Genomic DNA, 19,890 nt, shown 5'->3' on the forward strand with positions numbered 1-19,890 from the left:
GAGACCTTTAAATTATTAATGATTATTTGAACCGATTCGTACGGGCTCGATATGCGAATAATTTGGAATGGAAGTCTGCCGATTATCCAGGATTTCTAAGCGACTTAAAAGCGAAATTATTTGTTTCTATTTGACTATTGACATGAACTGTGTAGTCGTGCACTGTGCAATATGAACAGAAAAGAACATGTAGAAATTTATATATGATATTTTAGAATTTTTTGCTTTTTTTATATGTATAGTGTTATATCTTTATGAAATTTGAAATTGCATTATTAAAAAGATATATAGGAATTAATTCTAATAGGCTTTTATGCTTATAAATCATAAAAAGGTAATGCAACGTTATTCGTCATTTAATTGAAGACAATTTTTAATAAAATTTTGCTTTAGATTTAGTCATACAAACTAAACCATCGAATATTGTAATGTAAATAATAAATAATTTTTCTTATTTAACATTTTGCTTATAGAAAATTTTACTCGAGATTTCACAACGTTCTGCGATTATAAGTAGAAATTGGATCAATAAGAATAAATCAAATAATAGAAATAATAAAAAGAATCCTATTTTATGTATATTATTAAATACCAAGATATGCTTCAACCGAAAATAGGATATTTTTTATTATTCCTATTTTTTATTATTCCATGATTATTTTTTATCACTTAATCAAATCATCTTAAATGACATCCTATACTTAATTAAAAAATTGAGCTAATTCTGTTTTTACGATACGCTTAGTTTAATTTCCATGGAATTTAAGACGATATAAAGATGGCTTGTTCGATCTGGAACACTTTTATCTTATTATACAGGTAATTTGTGGGTAATTTATTAAGCTTTACGATGAACACGTAAAGTATAACAATGCGTCGGTGATGATAGCCCATAACGAGCTTCGTAGATTTTAGTGTCTACAGAGGGAGCGAAATTTCGAAACGGCAGCATACAGTGTTTCAACTTCTGTATATATTGTGTAGAACTATTGGTCGCCGGTAGTAGATCGTAACGCGCAATATAATGGCTTTTCCTTACATCTATGTATATATCTGAACGTGTGGCGAGCCATGCGGTACTCTCTGAATCCTTAATATTCTCTTGGAAGGCTAGTCATCCAGTCGTTTATAATTCTCCCGGAATATGCGCTCCTAGAATTGAAACTCTGCGAGTTTTAAACGTCAAATGCCACGAGCCCTCTGCAGTTATTATTTAACAAAATTAAAAGAGTTTAAAAGTTACTTAAAAAAAAAATAAAAGAACTTTTGTAACAAATTAGTAAATAAACAATATAAATATTTTATCAACTTAAACTTTTATTTCTTAATAATAAAAGAAATGTTAATAGCTAATAAAAAATATTGGAATAAATCATTTTATAAATGGTATAATGGCTTAATAATAAATAATAATAAAATTTAGGTAGCTATTATAAAAAATACTATAATTGTGAAGAAAATTAAAATATATATACTCGACATATTTTTAAATTATCTTTAATAAGAATGTAAATAAAATATTTAATAAGATGTAATTAAAATATTTCTTGAACATAATTTCAATTTCTTGCACAACATTTTGAGTCTCTTCAGTGTTTATAAATTAAACTTATGAAAGATATAAAGCAAAACTAAATGTTTTATCTTTTTTAATTTACTTTCTATATACACTATAAAAACGTAAAGTTTAAATTAACTTTCAACATTTACAATTAAATACCGTTATCGGATTAAAAGCGTTAAAAAAGAGATTTAGTCTCGAATTCCGCGCGAATCGTTGCCGGGTACAATTGTTTCTCAGATTTTCCGCTTTCCTATGCATTTTTCCACGTTCCTATGCAGAAGGTAAAGCCAAAGAGCGCGTCTGATTTCACAGAGGAAGAATATACGTTGGTGAAACACGTCGGGCAGTGCACGGCGATGGCGGCAGGTAGGCAAGCAGGCTGGCAAGGATATAAAACGAATGGAGGCGAAGTCGATCCCATTTAACTGCCGGACAAGGCCTTGGAGTATATCTCAAAACGCGTTCTACGACTTTCCCCGCGCTTATATCGAGCGGATAAGGAGAAAAATGAAACCGAATAGTCTGGCGCGGCACGAGCGATGAGAGAAGTAAAGCGATTTGCCGCTCCAACAGACTGAGGTACGTAATTCACAGAAAGCAAGGAGGCGTATGGAACGAACACGTATTTTGTACAAGACCCTTCAGCACTACTGTATTCATTTTTTTTTACTACCAATATCTTAATCTAGTGAAGAATGGCACCCTAGGGTCTCGAAATACACGAGCTGCTTCCTTATTTTACTTGGCGTATTATTATTTGTAAGTATTTAATTAAAGGAAATTCTAAAGTAATAATAAAAAATGCTGCGATAATTATATTTGTTGAGTATAATATTTCTTAAGTCTTAAGAAAACATTAACATACTCAATGCTTTTAATACATTAACAGCGCGCTATATAAATTATTTTTATAAATTAACAGCTATATAAATTATTATCTTCATGACTGATACGGGAATAAACTCGTAAAGATTTTTATTAAAATAAAGAGAAAAAATGATTCCTAAAAGTTATTCTTATCAAAAGAAAATTCTTTTTCTACAATATAAATCACAATTAAACACATTGAGATGAATATTCATATCTAGACAAGGAAACATTGATATATGCAATGCTTTCAATACTTTAGCTATTAAAGCATCATGACTGATTCACATGGGAATAAATTTGTAGAGATTACTTGAAATAAAGAGAGAAATAAGTATCAATCCTGACGGCAACTTTATCTGTGATATTACATCGTGTCATGTATCTTTATCTTCTTTACAAAAAAACGCTCAACACTTAAGAGTCGGAGATCTCTTTACTTGCGTCTTTACGATTCATCCTCCTGATGTTTTATTTTTCACATGTCACATTGCCAGTCAGTAACCGAAGAGATAGACAAGAAGATATGTAAGTGCTCTCTATTACAATTGTTATTTCTTCAATTTTTGACCGGAAACTCCGACTTTTTGGAATCTCCAGGTCTCTAAGTGAAAAAGATCTGATTTCTTTGAATTTTAATGATTCCTTCTTTTACAAGAGAAAATATAAATTTAGAGATAACGACAGTAAAAGTCTTACCTCTAGGTCTTATTGACAATATACAATTAAATGACGTGAGAGAATATTACTCAACTGGAATTTTATTTAGAATTTTAAAAAGGAATTTCTGACAATAAGCTTAATCTTAATAACTTTGTTTTTTTTTAAACTAAACTATTGCAGCAAATATTTTTACTTTTTTCTTTTGCTTTTCAAGAATCATGGAATTCTAAAAGTAATCTGAAAGCAGAGAAAAGAAGAGGTAGGGAGTTCTTGAATACCATTATATCTTACATATAATTTGCGTTGCATTCTGGAGGCAAAATTATTTTTTTACAGTCTGTCACGTTATAATATGGTTAATGGTCATTAGTGTTTATCATATTATCGTAAAAGTTTTGCAATCTTCTTACAGATATAATTTTGAAAAGTATGTTGATATTAATTTTATAATTTTAGTTTAGCTTGATGAGAAAGCTGACTTTCAAATTATGACTTTCAAATGTAATTGAACTTTAAATTTGGTAATAAAATGTGTCCATGTATCCGATGTGTAAAGTTATACTATATACTAGTTGGTGATATTCCATATTCCCCTCTCTTATTTCACAACCGCAACCTTTTTTCTCGTCTTTAGATTTTTGTAAACGACGTTTGTTCTATATATGCCCGAACAACTACCTACAATATTATTGGTTGGTATACTCGATTGTTGGTACCTCTATTTGGCTCCTCGATAACAAACTTGTATCAAAAGTAGTTATGTCACATGAATGTCTACTGAGTTATTTCAACAAAACAAACTGGTATTCTAAAAACCTCCTCCCTTCCTCGTTTAGTGTTCTCTATGCGGGTACCCTGGGGGGCCCAACCGTACTCGCGCACGACCTCACGTCGAGCACTCACTCTCCCAGATCGGTGCCATCTAACGATGTCTATTCTTCGACCCCCGAGAAGGTGGTACGTCGTGCACCCGTGACTCACGGAGCTTACGTGACTCATTGTCAGTCATGGCTGCTGGCGGTCAGGCCTCTTTCTCCTCCTTTTCCTCGTCCAAGTTCTCGCACGCGGGAACGACCGTGAAACAGCCGCGTATCAGGCCCCCATGCTGCCTAGGGCCCCGCATAAACCCTCCACGATTAAATTCTCTCTTTTCCTCTATCTCTTTTCTTCCTTTGCCGCGACATTAATTTGCAGTGGGGATTTTCCTGGCATGTACTCGTTAAATTCCCTGAAAGCACCTGTCATCCTCCATTGTCCGCGAGCTCGACTAAAAATATGCAGCGACTGCAGTAAAGTATTATTTTTTGCCATGTATATACGCGTACGCGTGTGCGTGCATTTGTGTGAGTGTGTATGTCGGAAATGATAAAAGTATAATACCTACATTTCCTCTAGTTAGCTGAGCAACGATGTAGAACCGCGGAGTGAAAGTTTAAATTTATTATTACTTTTGACACTGTCTCTTGTTTGTTTGACATAATTCTGAGAGACCATTGCCATCAATTGTGTTCGTATGTAGAACAACACTATGTATGTAGAACGCTCGTAGAACATGTAGGACGAAAGACGATGGTTATATATCTGCAAGGATTGTTATGCAAGCTACGTAAGTTATGTAAGGAATAGATCTTCTATATTCTTTTTAATATAGAATCTATTTCTAACATATTAGTTTGATATAATTATTAATTACAATTATTATTACGTTATTACTTTAAACGCTGTCAATTCAAATTTTTGACTAAAACCTTTCAAGTGAACTTATCTGTTAAGTGGCGCGTCAGAATCTAATATATCATTGTTAGAGGATCTAGCAAGAAGCAAGTCGCTGTTTCTCTCTCTTTCTCTCTCTCTCTCTCTCTCTCTCTCTCTCTCTGTCTCAGTTCGAAGGATTGGTGCGAAAACAGGATCTAACGGTGTGTGTTTTGCCGCACAACAAAACCTTATCCTCGTCGGCGTCACGGCACGCCAGCTTGATGAATGTTTTATGATTTATACGCTTGGCAGAATCCTGGGCTTCTCAAGAAGGAGAACTGATAGCGCGAAGGATTAAAACGTGAAGGCAGGGACGTCTTCTCGGTTCCACACGACGTGCATTGTCGTGCCACGAGACTCTTGTCTGTATTGCCTAGCAGCGAGAAAAGGTAGACAATAACGCATTTCCGTTTTGCTTTGTGATTGAAGAACATTGACTAAGGCGAAAGAGAGATGAGTTCTTTGCAAGCAGTTTTTCCGCTCCTATAGCTACGAAAGATTTTTAACGGAAATCCGTTAATTATACACCGCTCGACGAAGTTCAACTTATCTAGCCTTCTTGTGGCACTTTCTGATTTAAAAAAGTAATAATTGGAGGAAACACTAATTGTAAGATACATCTCTGCGAGTCATTTTATAAATAAAAAACACAATATTAAACTTTCTGAATCTCTTTATTATATGATTATATTGTATAAGTATAATTAGATTTTGAGCGTAAAATAAAATATTGAATAATATAATATTTTTAGAGAATATAAGACGTGCATGAATAAAAAAATACGTTAAATTTATTATTCACATTGTCTTTTTCCGTAAATTTTTAATAAATTTTTATGAATGTATAAATATTTAATCTGAATTGTTCTTTAATGTTCAAATATACGGCGGTGATTCTTAGACTAAATCTTAAATTCTGAATCAAACAGCGGATTACAGCTACCGGATTGGCATCGGAAATCGAACAGCAAAATTCGCACCTTTCGTAAGATAGCAGATTGCGATTCCTGTCATGTGTCACACGGAAGTTTTGAATCCCATAATTCGATCTCTGAATTCCAGCACGCGATCTGTTGCCAGATTCCAGCTTCAGTCATGCGATGATCTCTATGCGTTTGTTTTCACTAGCAAGAAGAAATGTCCAAAGACATGATATATTTGTATATGCAATAATTTCTATAATATCAAATAATAATTTATGTGAAGAACCGTTATAATTAATACGATTATTAATGGGTGAAATATTTATAGAGGATCTTCATTTTCATACGTATTAATTCTTAACTTCCATTAGGCGTCTCATCAATCGAAGCAATTAGTTAGCATGGACTTAGTCAGTATTCTAAGAGATGACGCATTTATGTTTCCACTCAGATATAACATCAGTGAGATAACTGGAGATTCATACCGGGTCTTTTATCTTTGATTTCAACACGCGCGATGATCTACCCTTGTACTTCACAATCTTTGTGGTTGCTCCTTTGTCTACCTTGGACGCGTAAACGTTATCGATTAGTACGAAAATAAAATTAGCAACGGGGGAGCGTGCACGCATTTTTTTACTTTAATGGCTGAAAGGCAAAAGTATTCTTTGAACGGCTCTAACCAAGAGAGAAAGCTATTACCGTTATAAAAATTAGTTTAGAAAAATTAAATTATAGAAATAATTGAATATATTATTACATTATAGACTGCTAAATGTAATTATGATAATAATGAATTATACATTATAATTGGCTTATTGGATAATTACTTTTCCTAGTATAAAGGTTTTAGTTAGTTTCTTTTTGTAATAAAAAGAAATAAATACTCTCTTTCATGGTTTTTATTTAAATTATTTATAATTTATTGTTGAAGAATTTAAAAAAAAATCTGTTTATAATCTGTTATTTATTCACGCTGCTTTATAGGAAAATCGGCTCTAAATTAGTATTCAGTGATTTTGAGGTACTTTATAATGCTTCGACAAACAGCTTAGGCTGTTCCGCTGTCGGCTTTAAATGTTATTAAGATGTTCGATTAAGCCTTGTGGCTTTATATCGGCGACATGGGAAGTTGTCGGCGTGCATTGTATAGGAAAACAACAAAGTTATTACCTGAAGAGAAAGAGAGGAGAGAGAGAGAGAGAGAGAGAGAGAGAGAGAGAGAGAGAGGGAGAGAGAGGGAGACTTTGTATCGGGCGAGAATAACTAACGCTCTTGCTTTTACGATCTATCCTTACGGTTAGTATCCGCATATACAGCGTCATTGGACGGTAAATTTTCACTGTCGCACTATTCTTAAAACGTTCCTCGTTTATACTTTATCACGCAGAACCGGATGGAGTCACTTCGTTGTATCATGAAATCGTAAATGGAAATAAAAGTGATAACAATGGATAGCGATTTTCCTAAGATTTCAACGGGAAGGTATATATATAATTCAACCTTGTCGCTTAGTATTTCGTATACGAAGAAAGAACAGACTCTTTTACTGTGCAATTTATTTAGATAAAAAAAGATTATTTTTCTGCTACGCGAATAGAGTAAGTAATCGAATAGATTTAATAAGAGTATCTTATTAATCATTATTTAAAATTTTAATTTAAAAATTCATTTATGATATTTATAAATAAATTATCTTTTGTTTCAAGAATCCTTTAAACTTATATATGTGTAATACTGGCAATAAATAACAATGCAGAAAAAAGAATTTCAGATAGACGCAAAAATATAGGTGCTTAATATTTTTTGTCAAAGTTTTAGAGGATATACATTTCAAATCATAAGCTTACATTTTTCATAATTCTGCATAGATATAACTTTTTGGTTATTTTTGTTACATGAAAGTTATATGTATGATGATCTCCGAAATTCACATTCTGTATTTTCTTTAATTAATTTATAATTTATAATCATACAAACAAAAAATGTAGACGTTATATTGTTAATAAAAAAAAATCTAGACTTTAAGTATATCACAATAATAGTTAAAAGCGCGGTTCATTTAATACTGCAAATACTTTGTTGATTAATGAGAAGAAACAATTTTATAAATTGACTAATCAAAGAATGCTTCAAAGCGCTAAGTGGATTGCACTTTATATCTTAAATTAAATCTGTCTAAAGTCGTCGTATTCTAAAGTTCAATTGTATCAGAACTCTATATCAAACAGACTTATTTTAAAAGCTGTTATTCTTTTTTCGATTACAAGTGAAAAATTCGCTCGATCAAACTTAGCGCTGAAGTTGGTGAAGTTAAGTCAAGTTTTCGTAGCTTTCCAAATTTAAATTCCTCTTATTTTTCAATCTATCACGCAATCTAATAGTTTTCTACGGAGAACGAAGCCAACGACGACACGATCGGGATGTTTCGTCCTGATGCTAACGTTAATACGTCTTTGTCCACGATAGCGCATTGTTCGCTATATAAAAGCTCTACCGGATGGCGAGTGTGACGTCGTAGTATATACGAATACATGTTGTAGGATATCGACCGTTTCGCTACTCATGTATTACCCCGTTGCATAGACACATACACGTGAACATGGATAGGGGGACTAGGGATGGTGTACTCGAGTTGTCCTATAGCCGTAGTCGGGTTGTGCCGATCGAACGAGAGACTCTGGTAGCCGTATGCCATGGTAGTCGTATGCCATGCTTTCGCGGCGTTCGGCACTGGGGTTGGACCGACCCACATCCAAATCGATTCCGGACGATTGTTTCTCAAACCCGTGCACACGGGGTGTTCGGTAAAAGGCACGTTCGTTAATCGGAACGATCCTGATGCCTATTGAACTGTTAACTGAAACACTTCCCTACGCTAAAATTTCATTGTATCCTACATTTTTTCTATTATATATATATTCTATTCTTAACGCTAAGTATTGTTTATTTCAAATTTCAAAGATGTCCTAAAGTTTCTGTAAAATTAAAAAAAAAAGCATAAGTTTGTTACTTATTTACAGTTAAAAAGCGTAATTTATTGGAATACTATTTTTTAATTAGTGTCTCAAAAAATAGAGTCAAAATTAATATAATTTAAGTAAAAAGTACATATATTTATGATTGTATTTTTCCATTTGAAAATTAAAAACTATTTACATCTCGACTCGTTTTTTCAAAGAGAAAGCTTTTCATACTTTCCGATTTCTGATCGTTAAATGTAATATTCACACGTCCATCAACGAACACCCTATATCTTCCTGTTCGAAAATCCTGTGGCCCTTTTCCCTTTCCCTTGTCCAACTGTTTAATTAAAAACTCCGAGTGTGCTAGTTGGTGAGGGCGAGGCGGTTCGTTCTATTTAATGGTATGGAGATAATCGGAAGGGCACTTCGGCTGTGCTGGTAGCCGGCTTGGCACCGGTAGTTATTGGTTTTTCCTTTTGTATGGATATTTTCTCTTGAAAGCAGCGATGGATATGTCGCTTTAAGTAAAATTGGCCACGAGCGGATTTGGATTTTTACGTCCCTTTTGTTGTCTCATCGCTCTATACAATTTTAGTTGAAGTTGCCTTATCTCAATACAATACATAGTATAGTTGTATGTACTGCATCATTATGCTCTAAATGTTATTTATAATATATACAAAAAAATTGTCAATTTTTGAAAATTTTTCAAATATTGAAAGAAGAAACTATATAGACCTATTCTAATATTTCAAAGTTTTTTAGGAGATTTATTTTATTTGGAGAATCGTGATGATATTGGCTTGATTATCAGCTGAATAATCGAAAAGTGATGATAATAAAAAATGATAAAAATGATAATAATCGCGATGATGTCGCTGACTTGTAGTTAATCATTGCCCTCGCGATGACTTCGCAATCGTGTCACCGACTTCATCGAAGCATAGCAACTTCCCGTTGTCAAATGACTGCAATTCGTAAGCCTTCGTCATGACGCTGCATCCTGCAACTATTGTCGCGATAATAATCCTCGGTCGGAATCATGACAGATCTCGTCTGCCTTATGTTGCAGGAGCGGCGAGTCCGATAATCCGGCGATGGGTGGACGGACGAGAGGACTTTGAGAGTTTGTACGATATACAAACCTTGTCGCCGACTCGATCGCTGGGTGTCCGGGCTGAGTTTTCAACAAGACGATGGAGGCTTGTCCCGCGAATGTATCCAGGATAGAGGGTGCGTAGGACTCGCGCAGAGGTAGATCAGGAACGAGAGATCCAGCATGGGGAAGTGTTGCAGCAAGCGACAAGAGTCTCAACCGATCGGTGAGTCAAATTACGATCGATAACATGCACTGTAGAAAGTAATTATCGCTTTATCACTGTAATAATTGATGATAATATATTAGGTGTTGGAATTAATTCGTAGCGTTTTTTAATGAAAGAATGTTATTTATTTCACATGAGCATTAAAAAATACATTAATGAAAGTACTTCCCATCACTTGTAAAACGCTACGAATTAATTCCAACACCTAATATGTATGATTGCGTCAAAGTCACCATAGTAGAAGAAAAGAATTAAAGTTTCCCTTTCTGTCATCTCTGTAATTATTGAATTGAATAGATCCGATCTTTAATTTTTCGAGGAACTAAAAAATCCGTCTCGCTTTTTATGTAAGTTTAATTAAGCGTTGACTCTAATAATGCACAAATATATAGTTGTGCTATAAAATGATAACTGCTAATTAAAAAGTCATGTCGATGATGTTTCTCTCAACGGATAAATTTCTCAACGAAAATGACAATTTCGGCGGGGAATAAAAGTCGAGTTTATTATTTAAAATTTGTAGTATTTAGTGCATAGATAAAAGATATATTTCTCATCGGATTGGTCTTCCTTGATGAGAGACGGATTTTTCTCTCTATTCAGGCTATAAGAAAGCAGACACGGGACTCAGCTCAAAGCACAGCAATGGAGGTTCCTTGGACCGATACACCGCCGACCCAAATCAGAGAGGCGTGCAAGCTCGGGCGGATATTATCCGACCGAGGCCGACACCCTGTAAGCTACAGATACCGCATCAGCAACCCCGTAAAACGAATCCGCCTGTTAAGTCTGCATGTGTGTATTTTAAGTTACTCTTTTTTTTGCTTCCGTAGAACGACGAAGTCTGGACCAAGATAGAATCTTATTTTGCAAGTACCCCAATCTTATTTTATTATGAAACCGCTTAGCGTTTAGTAGTCATTGTCTCGACCTGTTTTAAATGTTTCTGTCATTATCCCGAACCGGTTTAATTTTAATTAAATCATTTTTTAATATAAAAAGAGATCTCTACGATTCTGGAGAATAAAAAAAGATCAACTAATTTATAATATACATGAAGTTGTTTGACTTCAAAATTATTCTAGTTTTAATTTTTAAGTATAAAATGCTGAAATATAAACTCAGTGGAAATGTGAATGAGATATTATTTTCCTTCGATTATTATCGCCTTTTGTGTAAAATAATTAGAAACCCTTTAGTCAACTTGGTTCGTACCAAGTCTTTTAAAGTTAAATCGCTTCTAACCGGTTCGGGTTCCTCGATTTCGCTCAAAGAACAATTTGACGAGACTACTGTTTCTTTCCCGATGCAGCGCACTCACAAAGATCCAACAAGATCGTGGTGGCATTGTACAATTACACGGCGCGAGAAAGTACCGACGTTAGTTTCATGAAAGGCGACCGAATGGAGGTCCTCGACGATTCCGAGCCGGACTGGTGGAGAGTGCTGCACTTAACGACTCTGCAGGAAGGCCTGATCCCTTGGAACTTCGTGGCTGTCGAGCGGTCGGTCGAGAGTGAAGAGTGAGCATTTATCTTCTATTCTTCCCTTAGATTTCTTTCCTTGTATTTCTCGATAAGGTATTGTGTACCTAATATCACGATCTTCGCAGTTGGTTCTTTGAAAATGTGTCGCGTAAGGAGGCGGGCAAATTGCTATTAGTTGACGAGAATCCTCGCGGTACATTCTTGGTGAGGCCGAGCGAGCACAATCCTCGGGGTTACAGCTTATCTGTTAAGGATTGGGAAGAAGGAAGGGGTCATCATGTGAAACATTACAAGATTAAACCGCTCGATAATGGCGGCTTTTTTATCGCCACCAATCAAACATTCTCCAGCTTACCGGCTCTGGTTATGGCATACAGCAGTAAGTTTTAGATTTTGTTATAATAGTATATAAAATAATGAATTTATATAAAGCAATATCTTTGTGTTAATATCATGCATAGATATATTTTATTTTCGTATGTAATTTAATAAAAAAATCTCTGGTTTTTTAAAATAAAATAAAAAGATAAAAAATATGTGTATGTAGAGAAATCTATCTTTGACGGCATTTCTATTATTCAGAAAACGCGTTGGGTCTCTGTCACGTGCTTTCAAAGCCCTGCCCGAAACCGCAACCGGACATGTGGGATCTCGGACCTGAGTTGCGCGACAAGTGGGAAATCAATAGAAACGAGATACAGCTGATCTCGGAACTGGGTAACGGCAATTTCGGCAAGGTTTATTACGGCAAGTGGCGAAACAAAATTGAGGTAGCGGTAAAGACGCTGCGTCCAGGGACCATGTCGACCGAGGCATTTCTGCAGGAGGCAGCCATAATGAAGCAATTCCGACACAGGCATCTGGTCGCGTTATATGCGGTCTGCTCGAAAGAGGAGCCCATCTATATTGTACAAGAGTACATGTGTAATGGCAGCCTGTTGGACTTCCTCCGAAAGGGAGATGGCAAGTATATGCAGTTCGAGGATCTGATTTACATTGCAGCCCAAGTAGCCTCCGGTATGGAATACCTCGAGAGCAAACAGCTCATACACAGAGATCTCGCGGCAAGGAACGTACTGATCGGTGAAAAAAACAAAGCGAAAATCTGTGACTTTGGTCTCGCTAGGGTGATCGAGGATGACGAATATTGTCCGAAACAGGGCAGCAGGTTCCCCGTCAAGTGGACTGCGCCGGAGGCTATCGTCTATGGCAGGTTCAGCATTAAGAGCGACGTCTGGTCCTACGGAATCCTACTGATGGAGCTCTTCACTTACGGACAAGTTCCTTATCCTGGTAAATTTTTTCATTTTGTCCTGTATTATTCATATACTCAGTTCATCTCTATACATTTTTGTCACATATGCAATTACACACCGTTAAGTATCAAAAGAAGCAATGGTAATCCATGGTTCCTTGAAATAAATAACATTTTATTATTTTCAATTTCCATATATGTATATATATTATATATATATATATATATATATATATATATATATATATATATATGGAAGATATATATATATATATATATATATATATATATACATATATATATATATATATACATATATATATATCAAATATAAATCAATCCATTTCTGTGATTAGTTTTAAAATAAACGACATTCATATTAACGTTTGCAAATAGTAAATAATAAATTAAATTTAGTCAAATTTAATAAATTTTCTTGAATTAAATTGTTTAACTTCATCATTTTAATTAAATTAACGTTATATTAAGTACAAATATATTTATTTTTTATTAATAAAAAAGTTATAAATTTAAAAAAATGCTATAACGAGAGTGACAGTATGGCCAAAGAGTTAAATATATATTTTAGCAGTATGACCAAAGAGTTAAATATATATTTTAGCATACATAATATTTTCTTTCAGGTATGCACGGTCGTGAAGTGATTGAGCAAGTGGACAAGGGCTACCGTATGCCGAAACCATTGAACCATCCGCTACCCGACAGCATCTATCGACTAATGCTGCAGTGTTGGGACGCCAGCCCCGAGAAGCGGCCCACGTTCGAGTTCCTGAATCACTATTTCGAATCGTTCAACGTCACTAGTGAAATACCGTATCTCGAACCGCCGACGGACTGATATACAGCCCATCAATATATGCAAAATCATCATCTGCCACCGCACGGTCATTTTCACCCAGCCCACATCAATTGTGCCATGGAATTTTATGGTATTTACTGCTAAGTAAATTATTTAGCATGCATTACGCTGCCCTCATCGGAACCTTCGCGAACTGGGTGCATCGTTCCCATGGAAAGAAAATACTTCTAATAGGAGAACACGTACACATCCTCGCGAGATTTTGCATCATTGTCGCGAGTGGCATTTTTTGGACTGCGAAATTTTTCTGTAGACTTTGGCGACCAATCTTCTTGACACACAGTGCCGCGAACTTATCGAACTTATCACTGTCAAATGCTGCCGAAAATTTCACCTCTTGTCTTTTTTTTTTCTTCTCTCCCTTACGTGTCCTTACATGTCCTTAGTGTTAAGCACTAAAAACGTCAAACGGATTGGAAGTTGAGTGTGCCATGATGTTTTTTGTAAGTACCGTTTCGCAGGAATGGATTAACAAGATTCTAAACCTTTATGACCAATCAGGCATTAACGTAATATTTAGAATCGAAGAAATGACTGCGTTATTAGAATCGCAGAAGCACCGGCGAGTCGTTTTACCTGCCCATAAAATTTGCGACTATTTAAGCGCGTTTTCGTACTTTCGACGAGGAGCAACCACAATAAAGACGCTAGCAATGTCGATAAATTTAGACACAAGTCACGGTAGGGAATAACGTGATTTAAATTTGGAAGTAAAATTCGGAATTATAGATTATACAACATAATACATCGTATATTAGTATGTTAGCATATGATTACGAGATATATATATATATATATATTTTATATATATATATATATATATATATATATATATATACAGAGTGAAAAAAGAGAGAAAATGAGGGAATGTATGCGTGTGCGTGTAGCGCGTATTTTGTGAATTTGTGACTTGTCACACAAGAGCATGTTGTATTTATATTTTATTGACCTCGGATCATGATTACATCCGAATTTTCCTAAAGTCCAGTTTTTGGATACATAGTCCTCGAGGCAGATTTTCATACGTACCGTTTATGGCGAAACGCGTGATTTTTCAAGAGCTGAACGTATATGAAATAAGATGTGAAGGATGTTTACATGCATGAATTTCTCGCATGTATTTGTCCGCTGAGAAAGGAGCTCGAGAAAAGAATTCTCATATGGAACGGTTACTGCGCACAAGTTGCGTGAAGTTTATAACGTTTTCGAGTGCAGTAAGTTTTAACCCAACCCAAGTCGGACGTTAAATCGAGTTTAATGACATCACATGCTCTATTTTAATTTGTGATTGGACGAGATCATAATACTTTCGGGTTGATGGATCATGTATCCGGATTGGATTCAAATCTATTGCACTCGGAAACGCTATTATTTTCGAGACGATATTAATGTTTGACGATTTATTCCTCCTAAGTGTTAAGAGTCACGTGTACGAGTTTACGTGCGCTTGCCTGTTATTGCTACGCAATAATTTCATTTCGGTTGTAAAACGCACGCAAGTGGACAGTGAGATGCATCCACTTAGACTTCGAAGAAAGTCTCGATGTTCAGTCGAGAGTTTTATCTCATGAGAGCGACTTTCGATAACAACTTGTTAACTTATTTACTAAGAACAATCTGAATGACAGGAACTCTCGAGTGTGCACACAGCCAAACGTGTCTGCCAAAAACAGATCTGATTGTATTTACGATTGTATCCACTTTCTATTGATCTTCTTTTTTTTATAGTTCTTTTTTAATGTAGCACCGATGCATTTAATACCTGTGTTTTCACGCGTGTAAGTTGTTCATATACCCAATTGGATAATATATCCGATTTAAATATCCTGCAAAAACGCAGTGAATACCTCGCACAAATTTATGTTATTTTTTATTTCGGCAGTCGCTGTATGTTGAATTGACGCTCTTTCGCGAAGTACCATTGGTCTTGTTGAAGAGAGAAAAAAAAAGGGTATAAAAATTAGGATAGATGAGGAAGGTGAGAAAGTTACTAATATCCGGATAAATGCGATGCGTGAATGCGTTTCAGAACAAAAAAGAAAGAGAAAAGAAAAAATATTCCGAATCCCGTGATGTAAATCGACACAGTGGGTTTTACGTCGGGGTAAATCGGAAATGCATTTTCGGATAAACTTAAGTCATCGATGTTACTCGTACAAAGTGTCTGAAAAATTGTAAATTTTTCTACTTAAAGAAGGGAAATACAAACGACGGATTAGAGTAGGGATTACTTAGACGATAAGCGTGACAGTCTCGTTGGCGGATTGGCGACTTTGCTCTCTTCGCGGTGCTCGAAAAAAGTATTCTCGTGAATCATCTATGATTCTCCAGAATTCAACGTCATTCCCGCGAGGCACGTTATGCACGCGAGACTCGAAGATTAAGTCGATTGCACCAACTTCGATTAAAGTTCCAGCTCTGGTTACCGTCTTTTTGAATACTCTTTAATTTTAATCAAACAACATTTAACCTTTCACAAAAGGTAAAAATAAAAAATACAGAAGTATATGAAACAGAAGCTTAATTAACAGTGTAACAAAAGATAAGTGTTTTACTGCTAAATGCATCAAACTATGCACCACTTTGTCAATAAAGTGCTCGTTGGAAGAATGAAACCTTACCATTAGTATAAAAATCTTAATTGGTATTGCCATCTTTGCTTCTCGAGCTACATTGTGGGTAGATTGGACAGATAATCTGAAAAGGATGGCGAATAGTTAATTGGAATTACTCAACTGATTGTTGATGCAATCAGCTGAGTCATATAACTGTAACGATTGCATCACAGTTGGTTGTGCGACGATTAATTTTTTCCTTTATCTATGTTATAATTGAAATAACGATTTGAAATGTTTAATTGGTAATTAAAGTAAGATGACCAAAGATGATACAAAGAGAAAATATGACATTTAAGGACTTTCTGACATTTAAAGATTTTCTCACGTTTGATGAAATATAAGACAAATCTATAAGATACATGTAATACAAATATTAATATCAATATCTAGAAAAAAATTTCATTGACTCTTACCATATCATTTTGAAGATATTTAATTCTAAATTTATAGAATTTTACATTACAAGTTGAAGGTATAACCTTATTCTGTAGTTATTTTCTTTTAAATTAAGACACTTGCGTATAAGACAGCAATTTAAAAATTATAATTATAAAGTAAACACTTAAGTTTGTTCCCGTAAAGTTTCATTTAAACTGACCGTACAGTTTACAAGAAATGTATATTCTTCAATGAAAACAGTTAGAATATATGTCAAATAGACGATGCGTATACATCAAATGAGCATCTTACAACTTTTATTTTGTCATTTTGAAAATATTTAGTAACATATAAAATTAACAGTAATTATGTATAATGGCATAAAATATTATTAGTAATCTTTTTATTCCGTTATTTTAATTGTTTTACGTATTATTATGAATAATATATTACTTTAAATACAAAGCGCTACTACGATCTGAATGTTAAGATGTTGAACTATTATATATATTCATTTAAATGAATTAATTTCAGAAATTCTATTTCGATATGATCGGACTTCTAATGCAATCTGAAATATTAATAATCCCCCCAAATTTTTCAAATTTAATCTTAAAAAACTAATAAAATTATTGCGAAAAACTTGTTATGAATAAACTATCTATTCACTAGGAAGTAGAAACGCGAAAACCTTCTTAAAATGTTTTCTCGTCATAAACGTGTGTTAATTTTTTCTTTCTTACCTCTTTCTACAGCATAGTAGACACTGATTTGATTCATAAAGAAACAAAAAATTTACCAGAGTCAACTGACAAGATTGTGGGTGCAATCGATTTTGAATGTATACATTTTACTGTGTCACGATAAACGCGATGAGCCATTACGATACGATAGATATTAGTGATTAAAGTGAAAACAAAATGTGAGTGCATTGCGCGCATGCGAGCGTAGAAAATTGTTACATCCATGTCAGCGTGATCCTCTTTTCATGTGTATTTTACTGCGAGAGAGAGCATTATGAGCAATAACGCGGTGTAAACCTATATACATATACACCAATTATTGTATGATAAGTTTAAACATTGCTGCAATATCAATCTCATATCTTCACGTAGCAGAATATAATGGAAAAAGTAATACATCAAGTACCATCTTATTAAAAAAATGAAATAAAGAATAATCATTATTAATGACTGTTTAAGTGACAGCCAATAACATGATATTAATGACTGATATTGATTAATGATTGATATGATTTAATACAGTATCGATATAATGATATTAATTATATTAATTAACAGATATATTATTGTGGAAGTATGTTGAAATAATTGTAATGTAACTGAAGAAATCTAAACGACATCGTTTTCTGGACATCCCTTTTTGTGGATAAATTATAACAATTTGTAAAATTGATACATAATATCTGATACATTCAGTTGTTGTCTGACTATTATAGCCAAATGTCTGGAAGATTCTTTTTTGAATTAATCTTTGTATCATTTCTAAAACTCCTACGTTGTTTGGATAGGCTTTGATATTGTGGCAGTCCTTATTTTATGTAGATCCTAGAGTCCGTAAGAGAAATCCTCACCGCGATGTTTACATGATACGTAGTATATTTCCAATAAAATTAAAGCGACATCGCATGGAAGAGTGCGCGTGAAAAGGCGTTCACGTTTACGTAGCGTTAGAGAGTAGGTGTATTACGTCCAGTACATTTTTTCTATGAGCGTTTTATACCGATGATAAACTTGTTTTCTCATGATAAACGATCACTTGGAAATTTCGCTGATGATGATGATAATTATCATGATCGCTGCCGTAGGTCGTAGATTTATAAAAAAAAAACATAGGGTTTGAACTGATGCGAGCTCAACAGGAATGATCGATAATAGAAAAGTCTCAATAACATCGTAAGAATGTCTAAAAGGCTGAATAATTGAAGAATTAAAATGCCTTTCAGATGTACTTCGGGTGTTTTTCGAACTTTCATTTCGAAAAGAAAGCGATGGTTTTGAGCGACGCAAAGCGTTCGCGTTATATGGTATATATATTCGCGTAGACTGTTTTATTCGGATCACATTTGGACCATGTATTTACAAATTATTATGGTAAAGGCATTGTGGCCTTTTTCCATTGGATATAGAGACTGATATTGTTTTTTAAATAAAGCCCACGTGCTATCGGGAATTTTACGTCCGACCGTTTGCAAAATCTCGAAATAAATTTTTTTTTCTAAATCCGATAGCTCTATAACGTATGCTTCATCGATCGCACACAACTGTACATAATAATATTTTGACTGATCGAGCAAAGTAGCACGAGAATTAAAATTGTTTATACAGATGAGGAAGACGTACTCTCTAAATATCAGATGTCGTAATTTCCATTAATTTGCAAATAAACATTTCTTTTAAATCTTTGGTGTGATCATCAATAATTAATTTTCGCGCGATTAATAACGTGATTGTGCGTGTCGGGAATTTACTCGAGAAATACCTCGGACGTATCGTTCCCGCGTCCTTTATTTGCAAATGTTTGCGATGTTTAAATTATATGGAGACCTAAGAAAGGGCGAGATCAGCGGTATATGCATATTGTACTTAAATGAAAATTATGCTCTTAATTAATCGTGAATTTCGCGATACCTTTTTGGAGACAGTGTGCTCATTCGTGGTCCCCTAGTCAAATTTTCGGTAAATCTGTGATATAGGGACAGATTCCCTCTTTCTCTATCTCTATCTCTTTCATGCATTTTGATACAAAAGATCGACTGTGTCGTCTCATGGCGACCACGAGAGTACTGTGTCACCAAAGGGGGATAATTATTCACGGTTATCGTATATACTTGTTTACAGAACAGAGTCGTCTCACGTGATGCGCACACCAAAAATATTTTCTTGTACGCCCGGCATTCTTACGTTCGAATTTTCTTCATATCGTATATCACCGCGCGTCAACGTGCGTTCTCATTCGTATTGTACCTAAAGCGAAAACGATCAATACACTGTTGTCATTGTTTATATACCAAAGCTTATTATCATTAAGTAACTTAACGATTACTTTGTGTTATTATTATATTAATTGTCGTAAGCCTATGCAGATAAATATATTATGTATCATATTAATGTTGCACCTTCATTAGCGCCCTATATAGGAATTTTCTTTATTTGATTAGGACGGAGATTTTAATTTGTTCTTTAAAT

At 34.5% G+C, this 19,890-nt stretch overlaps 1 protein-coding gene across 2 annotated transcripts in view; it reads left to right on the forward strand.

The window, feature by feature from the left end:
• Src64B (Tyrosine-protein kinase Src64B) overlaps window positions 1–19,812 on the forward strand; it is a 49,580-nt gene extending 29,768 nt beyond the window's left edge. The window contains exons 2-7 of one of the 2 annotated variants that reach the window (XM_011069691.2): window positions 9,811–10,060; window positions 10,667–10,798; window positions 11,376–11,586; window positions 11,676–11,929; window positions 12,133–12,843; window positions 13,450–19,812. In XM_011069691.2, coding sequence (XP_011067993.1) covers window positions 10,018–10,060; window positions 10,667–10,798; window positions 11,376–11,586; window positions 11,676–11,929; window positions 12,133–12,843; window positions 13,450–13,664 — 1,566 coding nt within the window. In that variant the 5' untranslated portion in view covers window positions 9,811–10,017 and the 3' untranslated portion in view covers window positions 13,665–19,812. Of the gene's footprint in view, window positions 1–9,810; window positions 10,061–10,666; window positions 10,859–11,375; window positions 11,587–11,675; window positions 11,930–12,132; window positions 12,844–13,449 lie in introns of both variants that reach the window. The other variant, XM_011069682.2, reaches the window with a different exon arrangement.
• The last annotated feature ends 78 nt before the right edge of the window (window positions 19,813–19,890 follow it).

The sequence above is a fragment of the Acromyrmex echinatior genome, chromosome 2 (assembly GCF_024713525.1).
Source record: "Acromyrmex echinatior isolate Ae372 chromosome 2, ASM2471352v2, whole genome shotgun sequence".
Taxonomy (NCBI): domain Eukaryota; kingdom Metazoa; phylum Arthropoda; class Insecta; order Hymenoptera; family Formicidae; genus Acromyrmex; species Acromyrmex echinatior.